This window comes from Thermobia domestica, chromosome 6, assembly GCF_964235325.1.
Source record: "Thermobia domestica chromosome 6, izTheDome1.hap1.1, whole genome shotgun sequence".
Taxonomy (NCBI): Eukaryota; Metazoa; Arthropoda; class Insecta; order Zygentoma; family Lepismatidae; genus Thermobia; species Thermobia domestica.
Genome location: NC_137459.1, coordinates 225,842,539 through 225,862,976, shown reverse-complemented (window position 1 = coordinate 225,862,976; position 20,438 = coordinate 225,842,539). Strand labels below are relative to the sequence as shown.

The following is a 20,438-nucleotide window of genomic DNA, read 5'->3' as shown; positions in this document are numbered from 1 at the left end:
TATTTGACGCTCGTCGAGCTTTCTTCCAGGTCCAGCTGTCCCCTGAGAGTAGACAGCTCACCGCCTTCGCTGTACAAGACAAATTATATGAGTACGAACGTGTACCGATGGGAATCTGCATTGGGACACAGGCTTTAATGAGGGCTCTTAACGATATATTGGGAGACTTGAGAGGAAAGGGGGTTGAATTCTACGCGGACGACATTGTCGTATATGGACGTTCTATTGAGGAACACAATTCCATGCTTGAACAAGTTCTCTCTCGTTTTTCGAACAGAGGCCTCACTCTCTCTCCCGACAAATGTAAGATATTGAGGACAAAAATTGAATTTTTGGGCTTCTTGATCGAGGATGGTGAGATTAAGATGTTACCCGAAAGGCTACAGGCGATTAGGGATATTAAACCCCCTCAAAACCGACGTGGCCTTGTGAAGATTTTGAGCTTTTTAAATTTCTATTCTCGTTTCTGTAATGACTTCGCGGGCCTTATCGAACCCTTATCGAGAATGCGTTCTCCACGTGAGAAATTTGTTTGGGGTCCCAGAGAGGACTCTTGTTTGGAGCAAATAAAGCAAGCTTTTGAGGAACAGATTATTTTGTCCATCCCCAATTTAAATAAAAGATTTTATTTGCATGTAGATTCGACGTTGAGATCTCAAGCCGCAATTTTGTCTCAGAAAACGGACGAGGGCTTGTTGAAACCAGTTTGGTTTTTCAGTAAGACTTTAAAACCCGCTGATTTTAATAGAACAATATATCAATTGGAATTGCTTGCTATATATAATGCGGTAATGCGCTTTCGTTCATTCTTGAGTAACGAATTTACTATATTTACAGATAATAATGCTCTCGTACACATGTTACGTAATCCGAAGAATTTAGGTCGTTATGGTAATATAGTACAGAATTTATTTGAATTTAAATTCAAAATAGTGCACATTTCGAGTGCGAAGAATTTTCAAGTGGATTTTTTGACGCGGATTTATGAAATTAATCCTACGGATGTAGATGTTGATCCTTGTTCCATTAATTCCGCGGAGAATTGTATGTTTAGTCTATGGAGTTTACCTCTGTCACATACCGATATTGTACAACATCAGCGAACAGAAGCTGATACTAAAGATATCTATCGGGAGGTGGTTGAAAATAGTGGGGAATACCAAGATTATAAGATTGTGAAGGATATCTTGTATCAAAATACTAAGGCGAAATATTCACCTTATAAGGTTTTGGTTCCCCGTTTACTTGTCCCTATGTTATTAAGTTATTATCATGCGATGTTACCCAATGGGGCTCACCTTGGGATTTTGAAGAGTTACAAGAAAATTTCCAAGTATTTTACTTGGAAGAATATGTACGATGAAGTTCGAGAGTATGTGAGAGGGTGCCATGAGTGCCAACTCTCGAAGGCTCGAAATTATCTACCTCAAGGGCAGTTGATCTCAGAATATTGTTCTGAGGTGAATGGCCATAACTACGTAGATTTGGCTGGGCCTCTCCCGTGTAGTTATGGATATCGGTACATTCTACTTTGTCTCGATAATGCGTCTCGATTCCTTCATTTAGTTCCTTTACGTAATGCAACGAGCAAGCTTGTTATCAAAGCCCTGAATGATATTTTTTGTCGTTTCGGATTTTGTCGTTCTCTTACGAGCGATAGGGGTCCGTGTTTTTCTTCCGTAGAATTCAAGAATTTCCTTTTTGGAAATGGAATAAAACATATTAGGAGCTCTCCTTACTTTCCTGGTGGAAATGCAGTCGAGAAATACGTGAGATTAGTAAAAACTAGCCTGAAATTCTACTTGAATGGAAAACAGGAGAAATGGGCATATTTTATAAACCAACTGCAGTTTTCTCTAAATACTGCTGAACATTCAGAGTTGAAATTTTCTCCATTTAGATTGTTTCTTGGGAGAGATCCTATAGATACCTTGATGGTTAAGTGGAAAATTTCCTCTAAAGATATTGATGGCCCTAATAATGCCACTATATGGGAGCAAGCTTTAGAAAACATGCACAAAGCTTGGGAAGAGAGACGAAGGATATATAATAAGCGTACTGTTCCTGTCACCTTTGCTGTCGGTGATCGTGTTTTGATCAAATCACAGCAAAAGTCATCCCTACAGGATAAGGTTACAAAATCATTAGCCTTTAATTGGTGGGGTCCTGTTACTGTGATTGCTAAACCTACGGCAAATACATTAAAATGCAAAACAAATGATAATAAAATAGTCGTGACACATACTACCTTAGCTAAGCTCTACAGAGAGCCCAGAAATGTGTGTGGTGGAACCATGTAAGGAAAATTGTTGTTTCTTGAATTGTATATTTATTGTTCATGTTCATCATCATTCATTCGCTACTAACCCTTTTCATCATCATTTCATCTCATGCTCATTACTATATTGTATTGTACATATGTGTTTTGGTTTAAAATGAAAAATATTCTGAAGAATTTTTTTTTTTTGGAGGGGGATGTTGTGCCGTAGTGATCTTTACATTGGTATTATAGAGTAAAATGAATGAAAAAGGGATTTAATTTAAGATTAGAAACAGCGCTGTTTCCTTCTATATTTATTATTATTATTATTATTATTATTATTATTATTATTATCATTATTATTATTATTATTATTATTATTATTATTAATATTATTATTATTATTTTGGTAACCTATTCACCTTCCTTTTTCCTTCCTGTATTCCTCTACAGTATATTTTTGCGATATAGAGTTTGGTGTTTTCTTAATTTAAATGATCTGGTATTATGGTTAGTCTTTTGTCAATGTCATGTGATTGCTATACTTAAATTTGATTGGTTGTTTATCCTTCCGATGAAGGAGCTTTGAAATTAAGTGATTGGGCCCGTCACTTGTTCTCTTCGCTAGGTATGTGTTACACCATATGTAAAATTGTGTATAGTATATTTTATTTTGTGAATTTAAAGTTATTCTGGGTTTTTCCGTGAGTATATATATATATATATAAAAAACATGTAGATAGAAAATTGATAAATATTCTAATTGAACCATCAGTTCAAATATTGGTATTGAATTTCTATAATATAAATATGTGTATTTCAAATATAGTTTATGCTGAATATGTCTTGTGATAAGGCAGGAGCCATCTTGGACTTTTACTTCATGCAACATGTGCCTGATAAATTTTTCAGTAATTATAAATTTCTTGTGGTTTTTGCATGAATCGAAATTGTTTAAATCTACTAGTAGTTGAAAATATTTTTCAAAATCGGACAAAGTTTTACGAAATTTACAAATTCGTTGTTAGATTCAACATTACGTTTATTTTTTTTTTAACAATAATAATAAAATTTGTTAATGCTATCGGAATTCTTTTTGTGTTGTTTATCAAGTAGAGTTATGTTCCTGCAACCTTTGAAGACTTATTATTATTTGTTGAACTTTAGCATACCATTCTCTTTCAGTAGCTTACATTTTACGTGCGTTAAGCGGCGTTGTAAACCACATACCTGGTCCGGGAAACTCTTCTCGGAGGGGCTACTTGTTTGAGTAGAGGGAAGGGAACGTAAAACTTTCTTTCCTGATTTTCAAAGATTTAGTTTTTCTGGGAAGGGACGGTAATGGCAACATTACCCACCTTGGCTGTCAACCGGTTTTAAAACTTCTAATTTAAAACAAACATTTCTTGGTGTTCTTTCCACCATCATCACTTTCATAGCGTTTTTTAGGTACAGAAAAGAAGTAGGAAACCACATCCGCAACTTTATCTGCTGTGCGCACAGAAATGAAATATATATTCGTAGATACCCGTTTTGATGCGGATGTCCGCGGGTATCCACATCCGCGCAGACTTCTACTCATTTCAGACACATTGTCCTTGTTGTGTATCAATATTGAGAAGTATTTTCCTACTCTTCAGTTTACTTTAGTTGACTGGGTGAGGGACTCCTTTGCGCCTTCTGTCCTACAGTCAGCAGAAATAAATGTACTGAAAAAAAAAGTGAATTGGTTGATGTGAGGAATGACCGAGGTTTAAAGCTCCTGCACTCACAAGAAGACAGGTCATCATTCCGGATTTCTCTCTGCAGAGACTATCCAGCTATTTCTACAAAGTTCATATTTCCTTTTCTGCATCCTACTTAAGTAAAGTAGGACTTTCTGCAATGAACACAATCAAGTGTAAGAACGAGTCACAACTGTTAACTCCGGAACACGACATGAGAGTGAGTTTAACAACTTTCAGTCCACAATCAAAGAGGATTATGAAAGAACATCAAGCTCAAGTCGCACATTAATTTTGTTTCGTGCACCAACTTGTTTCACTTATTTTTTAAAAAAACACTGTAACCTTCATATATTATTTTTAAACAATTGCAATCTTCATCAGATGTTACTGAAATAATGTTACATTACTAATATTATTGAACAATTCTAACCTTCGTAAAATATTTTTTTTTAAATATAACGTAGATCAACGATGTTAATAAATTATAAGTTTCATACTCTGTTACTTTTCTGTACATTTTTAACGTTGAAAAAAGTATTTGTTATCATTGTTATCACCAGTACTGCTTCTTTATTGTTGTAGGTTCTTTCGAAACTTGAAATTTTAAAATTTCATTCTACCCTTTCGCCAAAGCAAACACTCACACAAATTACCTCTATCTGTTTTAAAAATACAAGAGATTTATTTGTTCGTTTGTTATTTAGTGATTTTCCTTCTTAGTGAAAGGTTGGATACAGGTTTCGAAAAAGAAAGTGTAATTTTAAAAACCTGAGTCCTATATTTCAGTGCAATTGTTCTCTATTTTTAAATTAGAATGAAAAATAGGCATAATGATTTACCACAGGGAAAAACCAGCGATCGAGCTTTCTTCCCTGTGAGATAAGCATTCACAGAAAAAAATACCACGGTATTTTATATTATATATTATATTATTTACAAATGAAATAATAATAATAATAATAATAATAATAATAATAATAATAATAATAATAATATCTATGAGTGTGCCGCGAGAATTCAAGTTACACCCGTAGTATGCCGCAATTTGAAAAAGGTTGGGAAACGCTGGTGTAAGGTACCTCTGTGTACACAAATAAGACATAAGTCTGTTGTACTCCGATGAATGTCGTATAAGCGTTCATTGGTAGAAACAGATTACGAATTGCTTGGTACCACAGACATTTAACTTCACTTGGAGGAGAGTATAATTCATATTCTGCCAAATCGAGGGCCATTCGTGGTGTGGTTGGTGCATGATGATAGGAGCAGTTTCTGAATTTTCGTGCTGTTGGAGTATGTTGTTTAAAATGCGTGTATTGCCGGCCTGTTCTGGGGACAAGGGGCAAATATGCCCAGGTTAAGATGAGGTCACGAAGATAGGATGGACAATGTTTTTCACCAAGTAAGTTAGGAGGGTTATTTGCATGAAGGCTGACTGTCCAGCACGTTAACCACTGTGCAGTGTGTGAATGTGAATTTAAAGACTGTACATGTATGTTTTTTTTAAAGTAGTGCTTTAGCTTTCAGTCGAATGTTAATCAAATTGAGACCACCGTGAGTATATAGGAGGGACAGAACCGGCCGTCGTACTCGCAAAAGGCATCCTTTCCATAGAAACCACCCAAGTCCATTTTCTTGGCATACATTTCTGTTAAAGGAAAATTTTGTGAAACATACCAAAGTTTGGAGCAAAGGTAAGCGACATACCATACCCGTTGATACAAGGTAAGTGTGCGTGGTTTATCTGCTTGACTTTTTATACGCCTTTGGGTTATGATCGGGTCCTATATATGCTACTGTTGATTTTTGGCATCATTTGTGAATGTAATACCAAGAATTTTAAGAACGGCGAAAAACTGCACGTTCCAAAAGGTCAGCGGGGAATCTGAACATTGCCAGTTATGAAACAATAATTGCTTAGATTTATGTGTATTGAGCATTTCTCCATTCATCAAGGAATGCTGCTCAACATGCTTAATTGCCTTCTGAAGATCAGAAGATTTAGTACAAAGCAGTGTAACATCATTTACATATGCTTGAGTATTAAGCTTGTGAAAATCATTTAAAATTGGATCTTGATCCCTCGCAATTTTTTTGTAGTAGGGTGTCAAGTCCGAGACTGAACAAATACATCGAAAGTGCGCCACGTTGTCGAATATCATGTTTAAGGTATATAGAATGTGACAAACGACCATTTAAATGAATTTTGAAGGATGCATTTTTGTATAACGTAGTAATGAGGTTAATGATGGGTGGAGGAAACGCATATGCCTTTAGTACCTCAAATATTTATTGATGGGCCATTCTGTCAAATGCTTTCCGAATGTCAAGTGAGATTTCACAGGCCGGAAGACGTTTAAACTGGTAATATGAAATAACATCCTACAGTTTGGATAGTGCTGCTTGCATATTATACGTAAGATTAAGTCCAGCTTGATCGGGGAGGATGAGCTGACTACAGATGGATTTTAAGCGGCTAGCAATCATTTTCTATAAATATTTTAAGATTGGTATTTAGAAGCGTAATAGGACAAAAGTCTTCAAAAGAAAATCGTCTTGATTTTTTTTAGGATGTAGGATCCAGATCCCATCATTGTGTAGAATACTAGTTGCGTGTAATAATTCATCCATTATTTCAAGTATTGTCTGACCCACAATATCTCAATATAGTTTATAGAATATGTGAGGCAGTCCATCAGGCCCATGGCTGGAGATATGTGATTTCTTCAAAGTGCTCGTTAATTCCTCTACCGAAAACGTGTGCGTGAGGGAATCCATGGCGTCGGGAGGGGCATGGAGTAAAGGGAAATCTATAAAGTCTTTTATGTCGATCAACGTATCCTGAAGTGTCATACATTTGCTGATAATAACGAACAAATTCATTTTGAATATCATCAAAATCGTAGAGAGTTTGTTCCTCACCGACATCAAGACAATCTATACATTTGGAGGTATCACGTTACATATTACGCATTTTCATTTTCCAGCTGTTCACCAAGGTATGTGTGGCTTTACAACTTAGATAAAAGTTGATGTTCCACTTGAAGTAATTTTGCTTTGATGTGGTTCATGAGAGTAAAATTTTCCGGCGTGCTCCGTTGAGACCATATGTCATGCAGAATTTTGAAATAATATTCCTGTGTATGGAGAAGATCGGTCTTTGTTTTTTGAGCTTGCCATTGAAAAAATGAAGTAATTTTATGTTTAGCTTAAGCTATCCACCACTGATTAAAGCTGTGGTAATAGCGTTGTTGTTTAAACCAATAATGCAACATATGAAGGAAATATTTTTAATATTAGGACGGTTTAAAAGTCGAGGTGGCAATTTCCAATGTGAGCGACCATCAGATCGACTAACAGTTTGTGGGAAATTGCAGGTAATGGATATGGATACATGATCAGAAAAAGAGGGGACGCCCATGGCCGCTTCAGTAATACTATGCCGGGATACTTCATATATATAGATCCTATCTAAGCGTGAATGTACTCGGGCGGAGCGGTACTTCATTTAGCGTTCTGCCTGACATAAGAACCAAACGTCACGTAGGTAAAGCTGTGAGATAAAAGTTTGCATAGCCTCACATGGTATATATTGTACTGACGTGTCTAATGGTGATTCCACCGCATTCCAGTCTCCTGCCATGATAAGTTTGCCCGGTAATGCTCGTAGCAACGTCACTATGTCTTCATTACTGTTCTCTGCGTAAGTGGTTTTCGTCCTAGATGGTGAATACATGTTAATAATCGTCAACCCCTCGGAGCGGCAAAGAATAGCGGGGTTCTCATTATCGGTATAGTCTCAGCAACTTGCACATTCGCATATCGCCTTATAGATGAAAGTGTTCTTTTTAAATATTTCTGTCATTCGGAGTTGCTTCAAACAAAGGGCGCGATATCGAGACTCGAATTGCGCAGTAAGAGTTGCATATACTAAAAGAGAATCAGGTAGTTAGTAAGTTACCAAATTATTAGCTGCAGTCCGCCAGTAGGGAAAAAGTTATGGGACTGTAAAGTTCAGAGCCTGGCGTACGAAAACCTCACAAAACAGCATTTTGCTTGTTCCTCCTTGTATTGACAAGAGATAATGAACTCTAACGTATTCCCATCACCGACCATGATGTTTGACATAAGAAAATATGTATGAGAAGAATTGTCAGTGTTGCCATCCATAGAAATTACAGTGTTGAACGAATAAGAATACCGCGAAAAGCTTGGTTTGCTGTGAATGAAAGAGTGAACACAACGGTGTTTTGTGACATCATGTTTTCGTGGTTCGTACGGAAATACGTTTTACATAATACGTTATTTAGTTTGTAAGAATCAAAGTAGTTATACTTGTATTAACATTCCAGAATATTATTTAAACAGAAGTGCAAAAGCTACCAAGAGAACATTAGTATGAAGGTGCTTCGCAAAGTAGACCTCACGATAAACCTGTGAAAATGTCATTCGAGTTCGCATCGGTTTGTTCGTTGGGCATTTATCGTGAGGCATACCGACAAACAGACAACACAAATGCCGAGCATCGCGAATCGTAAAACTCGGTTCGTGTTTCCAGTGATATATCATCCAACGCCGTAATATATCATCCAAGCGGGATAGATGGACATCGCACCGGAAGCATTCCAGACACCAATTCAGTACTGTTTTGAGTTCCTTACCACAGAAATGTGTTATCGCTGCGCGTCGCTGGCTATCGTCCGATGTGCATATTGTACTAACTGTTTTTGTTTGGATCACTCGATACTGATGCTCTTCATATCAATTGTGTGGCTTAGCACTGTCATTTATATAGCTATCTCCCCTTACCAAACAAATACAATTTCCTATTGCACACACAAACAGGTTATTCCTTCTGTTTGCCATAGACTCTCATGTTCACTTTGCAGCCCCATAATTTTTCCCTACTGGCGGACTGCAGCTAATAATTAGGTAACTTACTAACTATCTGAAGTTCTTTCAGTATATGTAACTCTTATTGCGCAATTCTAGTCTCGATATCGCGCCCCTTCCTTGTCAGCATGCTGCGGTGGGGGTTATCTTACATTTCTCTTCTTTGAGCAAACTGACTGGACGTGTGCGGGTGAAGCGCAGATCCAACATGTTGTTTGTTGCCCCTAGTACATTACTGTGGCTTTAAGGTTTTAAAAAAACACTTTGGATGGATTTTTGTCAGTAACATGGAAATAATACCCACTCCATTATAAATAGGGTATGGGAGATACGCAGGTCATTTTTCGTGAGTAACGTTATGTATACTTCCATATTCATTTACCCAGTCACTACTACCTCATCCGGCAATTCCATAGGCAAATCCAAAACTCGTACGCGAGTCAATGCAGAGGCTGCGTCTGAAATTCGTGCTTCACTTATGAGTCCATCACTATGGCGGAAATTCACTGTTCCTGGGTTATTTGACATGAATACGTTAAACTTATGATCACCGATTTTCACATATATACAGTATTCCTCGTTATGCAGTTGTATGACCGTTGTCTCAGCTAATAAGGGTGCAAAGTTCTCACTTAGCCATTTATGTATCTCAAGTGCTAATCGTGTGCTCTTATTGAATTCGTATTTCACGGTATTCGTACGAATATTCTGGGACATACTGATATCAATGCAGTGTATGCAGCACCAACACAGAAACAAATCTATACATTCCTTCTGTTTATCTATCTATCTATCTATATATGTATATATACAAATAATTAAATTCACTAATAGTAGATCAATAACCAGTACTACGTAGATCAACCGACTAATACCACAAAAACGGCACCAGAGACAAAGCACGTCCTCGCGGTATGAAGGATCGCAGCGAACTCCTCACGACTGAGCCACCGCGCTTACATAACTGAAACGCATGCTTTACAATACTTTCTCTATGAGTTTTCCATCTGTACGTACTTTCACTATGAAACAATATAGGCGGTCAGGATCTCACATACAAATGGACGTATATAACATATAGCTGACGAAGGTAAGATACATATATGTATATAATATAAGGAAGATTGTTAGGTATCAGACATCCTGCAACGACATGATGTAACATCTGAGGGCAGTGCCTATGTAGCATACGGATAACGTATGCTCCGTACTGATTTCTGTAGTGAGTAACAACGTTTGTACACGTCCCCGGCAATGCCGGATCCGGTTCCGACAATGCCGGCGATGGAATCGGCGGCAATGTAATCAAATGGTAGCTTGCACACGCTTTCCGAACCGGCAAAAAAGCCGGTGCAACTCCCGGCACCGGCAAATGCAGCCGGACTAGCCGCTGACATGTCGGTGTTGGCTCCGGCTGCGGTTTTGTCGGCGGCAATGTTTTCTTATGCGTGGATGCACACGCAGCCGGTAAAGACGGATCTTTTTGATTTAGTGGATTGTAGACATGCAAAAAAGCCGGCTTTTTTGAAACGATGGTTTTTTCACATAAAAAGCCGGCTTTTTTGGAAAAAAACGAGAATTTTGGAAATTTTGGCTTTTTTCATTTTCATGATTTTTCTACCTAAATAGCTTTCTTATTGTATATTCTATAGTTAGATAAGAATTCCATGACCTAAATGTCATATTTAGCTCTGTAATTCACCATCAAGATGAATGGGCACGTGTTTTACGAATTAAAGCTAACATGAAGAATGTAGTATTTGAGGGCAATTTTACATGCTACTTAACTTTATTTTAACTTTTGAGTTATCGACATTTTTTTTTTCTTCTCTAGATTATTTTAGTTTGTCATCCGTGTTTCATTTCTAAGAGCTTAGTACTCTAGCTTCTAGCACAAAAGTTAAACTTACGTTTTTCTATATATCCGTCAAAGCATACGTTTTGCAATATGTCCGTCAAACCGTACTTCCACATTTCTGTTATACTGTAGTTGTGCAATGATTTAGCAATAATTTTCCGGATACAACCTTGAATACCAATTTAGATTGTAGCGGATTTAGAAAAGTACTTTGGGAGGGGTTTCTCTGATTGTTTCGTTTTCTAAAAAGTCCCAATTTTATTTGGAGGTGCTTGAAGTTTATGAGTACAGGCATAACTAATATTTCGTTTCGTTTATATGTTTAGCAATAATCTTCCGGATACAACCTTGAAGATAATTTTATACTGAGAATCAATGGCGAATTTAGAAAAGTATTTTGGGAGGGGTTTTTCTTACTAATGTTTAGTTTTTCTAAACATTCGTACTTTTTATTTGACGGGAGCTTAAAGTTTATGAGTAAAGGCAAAACTAATAGATATTTTGTTTGTTTTAGACATTCCGCAACTTTGGGGAACAGACTTCAGTCCGAAAGATCGACCCCCTAACCTTCGCATCACTGCTGGTAATTAGTAATAATAACAATTTAAAAATAATAAGAAAGGAAATCGGCCAATAGAGACCTGCACGGGCCGAATTTTTCGGCCTGAGCCCAATCCAGACCGAATGTACCTAGGCCCGGCCCAGCCCGGGCCCGAAAATTTTTTGGAGATTTTCGGCCCGAGCCCGGCCCGATAAGTATTTAAAATTCTTGGCCCAAGCCCGGCCCGAGCCCGATAAATTTTAAAAATTTCATTTTGTAACATTTTTCACGGGCACACTTCTTCAACGTTTGCCTTTCATCTAATTATCGTTGAACGAAAGTCAATAATTATTAAAGAATTGCAATTAATCGGCCCCAGCCCGGCCCGACCGGAAGAAAAATCAGTGTCGGCCCGCCCAAGCCCGGCCCGGCCCAAAGAAATAACAGAGTCGGCCCGCCCAAACCCGGCCCATGCAGGTCTCTATCGGCAAACTCCTACACTCCTAGTCGGCCAGTATATGAACTATTTCTACATTCACAGATGGAATGAAGAAAAGCTTTGTCAAATAGTCGAATGCTGGGTTGAATCCCGGACTTCCCGATAGAAGCGCAAAAGCTAACGACTGAGTCATGTTTGTTGTGCAGTTGTATTTAGTTTAAATATATTTTGTAGTTCTTTTTTTAGGTAGGGGGAGAGTTCCGTAATGATATGTTGAATCCCTCTTGTTAGAAATTCAGAAAACTTGAGGATTGGGTAAACCGTGATGGTGGTTATATAAAACTTAACTGTAGAATTTCAAGAATATACAGAACCAAAAGCTCTAGATGTGCAGCCTTTAAGTGTATTGTATAAATCTTTCTCTTATGTTTTATTTTAATTTTATTGTGTTTCAAAAAGAGGGTTTGGAATATTTTGAAGTAAAAATACTACATACAATTTTGCTAATTATTTGTATATTTTTTAAAAAGAAGTTTTTACTTTTAGGGTTGGCTCGTTTACACCAACTGTTTTTTTTTTTAAATAACTGGTTTAAACCAAAAAATAAAAAGAACAAAAATGCGAACTTCATGGTGACGTTTCCACATGTCAAACCATCTGCATTAGTCTTATTTCCTTTTCACCTTTTAATCAAGGTGTCCCATGTTTAATTCTCGGTCGAACCACAACCCTTCTTTCATGTGTAAACCAAGTAGCGGTTTGGATGTCACTTTAAGCGAAAGTCTTCTCCTCGATAACCTCGGTATTACATAAGGATGTTAAGCCTAAACATACGAAACGAAACCAAATTATATATTTCTGCATGCCTGTTGTTTTATAAAGAAGCCAAGGTTGATTAAATATATTGATAGAAATTGGTAAAGTTTATCGATTGCCTACGTAGCTTCCAACATTAGCTTGGATTGGACTTTCAATGATATCTACATACTAAATTTTTAATTTAATACCTCAGTTTTAGCGTACTGATTATGATACGTTGACATTTAAATTTTACATGGAAAGCAATAACAGGATTTTCCCGTTATTGTTTTACATTTAAAATAATGACAGGATTTTCCCGATGGCTTGGGCGGGAGTTTCTCAATTTAAGAAATTTACTGACCGGACTTCTTTAAGCTTATGGGACCCCTTCCAGCATAATCCCGTTGTTGCGTAATAACACCAAGGAGAAACAAACTTATTTCTGTCAATATGTAATATAAATACATAAAGCAAAATATCTAAATAAAAAAAAACAGGTTTAAACCAAAAAAAAAAAAAACAGGTTTAAACCCCCCCAAAAGAAACGGGTTTCTGGCATTTTCAGAAACAACCATGGTTCTTGCCAGCTCTACTTGCTTTTGTATATAGGAGGTTTAAAAAATATTATGTACATTGGTCAATCCTTTGGTATTTATAATGTAAAAATGTTGAAGTAAAATGGTTTTAAATTTCTTTTCGAAATTCATGGTTTATTTTCGAGGTTTTATATTATTATCGGCATCAACCACTAATTAAATGACTTTTTGTGTTATAGGGAAGCGAAACAAAGTCTGCTTTATCAATTTAAAGCAGAATTTTGAACATAGCCCAAAATTTCCCAAGCAAAAAAGCGAAGCAGAGAAAAACGAGTTTTTTTTTTAAAAAAAAGCCGTTTTTTTTTCGAGCCCTTGCATCTCTAGTGGATTATTTCCTACAGTGCACTGAAGTCTTGCTTCAGTGACAATTCATTTCATCGTTAATCGAGTGGCAATGATTAAAGTGTTTCACTACGATGTTATGAATTTCATTGAATTAGCGGAAATAAGACCTTGTCTATGGGACAAAACTACAGATTCATATAAAGACAAGGTCGAAAAGCAGAAAGCCTGGAAAGAAGTATTACAAACCTTGCACAAGACATCGACACTATGGACAAAAAGAAATGAGAAGGGAGAGGTATGTATAGGATAATACAAAGCAATGGTGATTCAAACGCTTTCTGTTTACTTACAGTTGATACATAAAATGTATATTATATGTAAATGAAAATAAAATGCACAATCGAAGACATAGAAATGGGCCACTTCGATGTTTTCTTCGGGGTACGGACAATTTACCAGCGGTCAATTTGCCACGAAAATTCGACAAAGCGGACAATCTGACACCAGTTTTAGCAAATTCTTGACAATTTGACACTATTGGATTGTGGGTTTAAGTATAGGGTTACTACCTATTGTGACTTGTGAAAATTATTAATTTAGCCATGATTTTCTGCGAATGCTTTTAATTAGGCCTATATACGGACCAATTTACAATATACCTTTGTGTACTAAAGAAAAGATATTTGCGAATTTAGACGTTAATGCTCCTACGTCACTTGATTGAAGTAATGCAATTAACCTTCTTCTTTGCATTGAGCTATTTCTCAGATATTGAACGACTCTTTCATTTATTCATGTCAGTTTGTAATATTACACGGCTCTTGCACAGCGCTGAATATGATTACTAATTCGTTGTACTAAGAAATCGAACGTTTGTTTAGACATGCGAAAATAATTAATTAAAAAATTTCGAGTCATATGTCTGCAGCTTTTCATATAATGTATAAAACGAACCTTCCACATGACGCACTGTCAACAATGGATGGATCCAAATCTTTCTAGTGCTGCTTTGTTTCCTCTTTCTTCGCCGTAAGTACAACAAGGCAAGGAGATATCGTTTATTTATTGCTGGACTCATGTTCTGTCCTTTACTTTTGAACTCAAACTACCTTTCGGCACCGGCATTACCGGGATGTGTGTGCAAAGCAGCGCCGGTACTGACATTGCCGGATCCGGCACCGGTTTTGCCGGCTGCGTGTGCAAAGCAGCCCCGGTTTCGGTTCCGGCATTGTTTGCATTGACAATACTGGTGTCCGGAGAACGGATTTTTTTCAGTGTATATGATTCCTATACATTGTACATATTAGCGTAACATAAACACCCTTATCTCACTTTTTATCTTTATACAAGTTTTACTGTAGTGCTTTCATGAGTAAGAAATGTTTATTTTACATTTCTGTTTGCCATTTTCTTTAGTTTGGTGCAAATTGTTTTAATACTTTGTTCATATCGAATTATTAAAATGTCTTTTTTAAACGAATATTTTTTTCCAAAATTGTGAGTCACTACATTGTTTTTATAATGGAAATAATAATCAAAATGTTCCAAATTGTGGAGAGGTTTGAATACGTGTATCCTGGAAAAATTGTATTTCTACTATGTATCTACGGTTGCTAAGTTATTGAAATTTTAACTCATCCATCAGCGTTTACTGCGTAAATTAGAGATGTGAAGCAGTGACCTCATATATGACCTAACATTGAAAATTGCTCAAGGATGTCATGGTGGTATCAATCGGAATTTGAAAGAGAACATTCCATTTCATAATAAAAAGCAAAGAAAAATCTTTATACCATGTGGTACGGTATGACGAATTTTACTATTGCTATCTTCTCGTCTACAGTTTGTAATTCAACATACATCAGTTAGATAGCCTAATTCTTGGCAAGCTCTTTTTTAGATCAGAGAGTCAGGAGATCCATCTTCTTCTTAAATGCTTTCTCAAAGTTCAGCTAAATTGTTAGGGAGGGGTGACTGATACACTTGGATTTAACGTAACTCTAACTTTTTTGAAAATTCCGTTTCACAAGAAAGCAGAGAAATAAAAAAAAAAGGTTGTTCTGTCTTCGTTTCCTGCTATCTGGATTTACTGTTATCCTAGTTACGGAATGAGTAACTACACATAACCTTTATCAGCCAGGTAATGTCTTTCCGTTTTTTTTTTTCCAAGAACTTGATAAATTGATTATAGTGAGCCCCTTGCCTCTCACGACTTGCTTGTCTAAAATTGGCAGATGGACAAAGTGTGACTGATCCTTCACAACATCTGCTCAAACTGCACACCTTTCTTGGTCTGACAGTGAGAAATTCGATAGTAAAACACAAATATTGTATTCCTGATGACGTCCAGTTCAATAAGTGCAACATCATCAATATCCCTTTGACGAAGATTATCGAAAGTGGGTTTTTATACTCGCATTGCTTGATATACTCGGAGTTTTAGATAAACCAAGAAAAAGTACCCTAGTGGCGATAAATCAGGGGAACAGAGAATGAGCGGGCAACCCACTGCCACCAGTTAATTTGGAAATTCCATGTTAAGAAATTGCCGCATATTTACGCCATTGTGCGGTCCTGCACATCTTGCTGAAAACATCTGTGATCAAAACTGTCTTCTGGAGTGTCTCTCATTACTAGAACTACTTGATTTCGAAGCATCTCCTCACACAGTTCAGAAATCAAATTGTTATTAATAAAAAGGGAGCAATTGTTGTATATTTAGCACTGCCGCCCAGATATTCAATATTTCAGGATGTAGAGTGTGTTTGAAAGGACCTATGAGATTGCTGTCGAATCAAAACCTGCAATTATGTCTATTAATGGAACGGTTAGTTGGTACGTGCCTTCATCAGAGAACGCAATGCTGATAAGAAAAGTAGGATCATCATTGATTTGTTTCATCATATCATCACAAAATTCTACACGACCATCAGACCTTTTCACTCAGTTGATGTATTAGATAAATTTTGCATGGGTGGAACTTAATTTTCTTTAACATTCTTTTCGGAGACATGTGACTAATGTCATGTTCTTCAGAAGCTTTATGAATGCTAAGTTGTGTATTTTCAACAAATGACTGACTGCAACATCAAGCTGTTTGTCACCGATTTTGGTCGACCAGGAATGTTACCGTCTCCTCGACGCGTCTTAGGATGCACTGAACAGTAGATCTCAGAATGGGATTGCGTGGAAAGCGATTTTTTTCTTAAATATTATCCTTAATTTTGCACATGACCTTTGGTGATTGCCTCATCCTGGTATCATCTAGAGCGTTAGCACTTTACTTTGAGAGCTCTAATACAAACTAGTTGAAATACAGCTTGAGTGTTCAGAGGTTCTCTGTAATAATGCTTACTACTACCAATATGCAATGACTTCTGTGTTCCTGGATCGTAATTTACAATCAACCATAAGTACATGGCATAGGGCTGACGCATACGTGTCTTCTTGTCAAACGTTATTTGTTCCACTAAATTTATAAAAGCACATTTGCTCTCTTAGATCTTGATATCAACTTTAGATATTCATATTTACTTTCACTTCTTAGATGGAATTTTATGCAGTTTCAAATCAAATCGTAATTATGCACATCTACATTACCATAATAACGGAATTATGATGTCCTTTTAAACTTTAATAGATCCATCGATCGACTGTATGTGTTCGCCTTCACTTTTACCTCCCAGGTAAAATCACTTGGTCTATATTCGAATCAAATCATCATTAAACATATCTACATAAACGGAAAAAAAAATAATAACTCCATTCTCTTTCGACACTATGTCCGATTAATAATTGAAACTTCATGCCCCAATAGAGAGCTAGAGTTTATCAACCTGCATAGTGTCTACAAGCTCACAGAGAAAATCTTTGTTTTTGACGAATATTATTACAAACGTGTTCTATCTTCATTTGTTTGAAAGTCTTAGAACCAACATCACACAGCATGTCCAGTTCTGGAACCAGCTTTTCATTTATCAATCTCAGGTGACGTACAATGATATTATTATTATTGCGATTTATGTGTTATCTAGGTGGACAACGAAAAAATACTGAACCTAAAAGATGCGTATTTTCAGTCGCAGTATCTGAATCTGCATTAATGTAGAGAATTTCAACTGGGAATTTTGGGAAGATGAAGACAACTTCATTTTATGTTAGCTGAATAGATCTTTTAGAATGTTTGGACACGTATTTAAATTGCAAATGTATTTCTCGAGATATTTAGTTTATCATCAGCCTTAGGTGATGTACGTGCGTATGATGATATTCATTATTTTGCTATTACAGCTCCATTTATTAGAATAACGAAAACGTGATTCAAGTAAAAGTTGCTCAGTTTTGATCGCAGAATCAGAATCTACAATAAAAAGAGGGGGTTTCTATTTAAAATTTTGAAGCTTGCCCCTGGGGCCTTATGAGAATTTTATAGGCCTCTGGCATGTGTACATTCTTACGTAAATAGATTTGTTACATTTTTTTGTCATTTTTGAAATATTTCAGGTCACAAAGTTATGTGAGACATTCTGTATATATATATATATATATATATATATATATATATATATATATATATATATATATATATATATATATATATATGTGTGTGTGTGTGTGTGTGTGTTTATTGTTAATAACACTGAGCACTAAGGATGGGCATCTTCGTGTTTTCTAAAATTACATCCAGGTTTATGTAATTATCAGATATTGATATTGAATGATTAGTTCCTCAAATTTCTAAACATAAATTGAAAGCAGAATATCACATTTAAAATCAATAAAAATTACTAAAAATATTATTTAAAGTATTCAAACGAGATATCCCTTGTGTGTTTTACAGGAGTATCAACAATGACGTCAGTCTCTCACAAAGGCAAAGGTCTCATTCATTATTATATTTGCTTATATCAGATGCCACTATGGACCAATAGCGGGCTAGAATGAATAGTTAATTGACATATACATATACACTATTTCTCAGTCTGGGAGACCTGGCTTCGATTTCCGACAGGAGGTCATGTGGTTCGGATTCCACGTTAATCAGTAGGTCCCGTCTCATATAGCTTCGCTGGTGAAAGGGAAGTTAAACTCAATATCAACTCAACACAACTATTTCTCAGTCAGCAGAATATTTTGAGTGTCATCGGGAAGCCTTCGTCCATTTGTTTTATACTATATAGGTCGGATAGAAAAGTAGGGACAGCACTTTTCTTATGTTAAGTACTAGTCTCAGCAGTAGCAAGAGTTGCGCAAGTGATAAGGGAAAGTGAGAGGATAAAGTGTCGCGAGTGGTAACGACTAGGTGTTATTCAGTCAAAAGGTGCGGTGTCGTACGTAGAGGAGAAAACTGGAAGCGCCGTAACAAAGTGTTTCAGAGAAAAACGAAAAAGTACGTTTATCAAGATTGAAATGGTATATAGAGGCAGTGTACAGCAATGTTCTCAAAAATTTAGTAATTAAGTCTTCGCCAAAATGAAGGAATTAGTTTGCAGGAAGTACCATGACACAAGAGAAGCTAATCCGCGTCACATGACTGTCCTTGCAGGACATCGAAAAATATTGACGGTTACGGTGTACTACGCCTATCACACTTGTGGCAAAATTCATAGAGATGAGAGCTGATTACACTGAATGAATGTATTAGGTATGTTCCTGTCCATAAAGCTAGGTACATACTATAAAAATGTAGCCATTAATTTTTATCGAGCTTTTATATTTGCTGAAAATCTTAATTTTGTCGCTCGGTGAAATAAGAATGAGACAACCAATTTCACTTGCATATCTACTACGATACAGAAGACCCTGAAATACAGAGTGCTTAAAAATTACTGTCACAAATTGACACCAAAACAGTGCATTTGAAATATTAAACACTCTGTATATATTTCACATGAACTGTCGACTGTTATAAACCACTTTCGGAAAAGAAAACTATACACAAATTTTGCATTTGAAGGCAACAGTATCTGAATGTCCATTATATATATATATATATATATATATATATATATATATATATATATATATATATATATATATATCAACATCAATATAGCACTTTATACAACAAATTAAGTATATTATCAATATCTGCATAGTGATGTCATAAAATAACAAAATAAAAAATATAAAAAATAAACCTCTTCAATAATTACATTAGAAGAAAATAGGAACTTGGTTCTGTATTAGTGCTGAGTTTATTTGTTTCTTTAAAACGTTAAACATGTAATCTTTCCTTTAGTTTAAATCAATCTCAATCATCATACAGAATCGGATTGCATGAAGAACTTGTTCCGTTTCACACCCATACGCATGACTGAGGAGAAGGAAAAGAAACCTACAAAAAAAATCATTGTCTGTTCAATTTGCTGTTGTTAGATGAAAATAAATTTAAAAAAAAAAAACGATCATTTGGATTTTCACTCACAGAACACGCACATACAAACACAAATAAACGCAAAAACACACACTTATATATATATATATATATATATATATATATATATATATATATATATATATATATATATATATATATATATATATATATAAGTATATGATACAAATCTGTGCTATAACTCTGATGTCAAATAAATTTATTTACACAATTTAAGTGTTTCATTTCAGGAACCTACAAAATAATTGAAGTTTGAGACTTACTCTTACGTCGTGGCAGGAAACTCGTATCCTTACCTTAGGTTGATCGTAATTTTCATCTACGAAGTTAGGTATTTTTTTAATTTCATTTTCAATTTCATTGATTGGACTAACATCCCTTGCAAGTCGTACATTTTCTAACATACGTTTCACAACATTGCTGCTTAGAGGTCCATTTGGCCCAAACATAGATTCAGCATAGCGCTCAAACCCTTCCATTCTTCCACCAACCTTGAAGGAAAGAACAAAACTAGATTTCAGTGTTGAGACACATTAAAAATAAGGTTTAATAACATGATCGAAATCATAGGCGGTGTAACAGTGGGTGCAGTGGGTGCAGCTGCACCGACAATAACTTCGATTTTAAGATTTCCTACAATA

The 20,438-nt window shown here is 36.0% G+C and overlaps 1 protein-coding gene across 2 annotated transcripts in view; it reads right to left on the bottom strand.

Annotated features, from left to right (window-relative positions):
* Positions 1–20,438, bottom strand: part of Apoltp (Apolipoprotein lipid transfer particle) — a 6,186,292-nt gene that overhangs the window by 4,367,289 nt on the left and 1,798,565 nt on the right. For both annotated transcript variants that reach the window (XM_081762641.1, XM_081762640.1), the window contains exon 16: positions 20,094–20,288. In XM_081762641.1, coding sequence (XP_081618767.1) covers positions 20,094–20,288 — 195 coding nt within the window. The remainder of the gene's footprint in view (positions 1–20,093; positions 20,289–20,438) is intronic.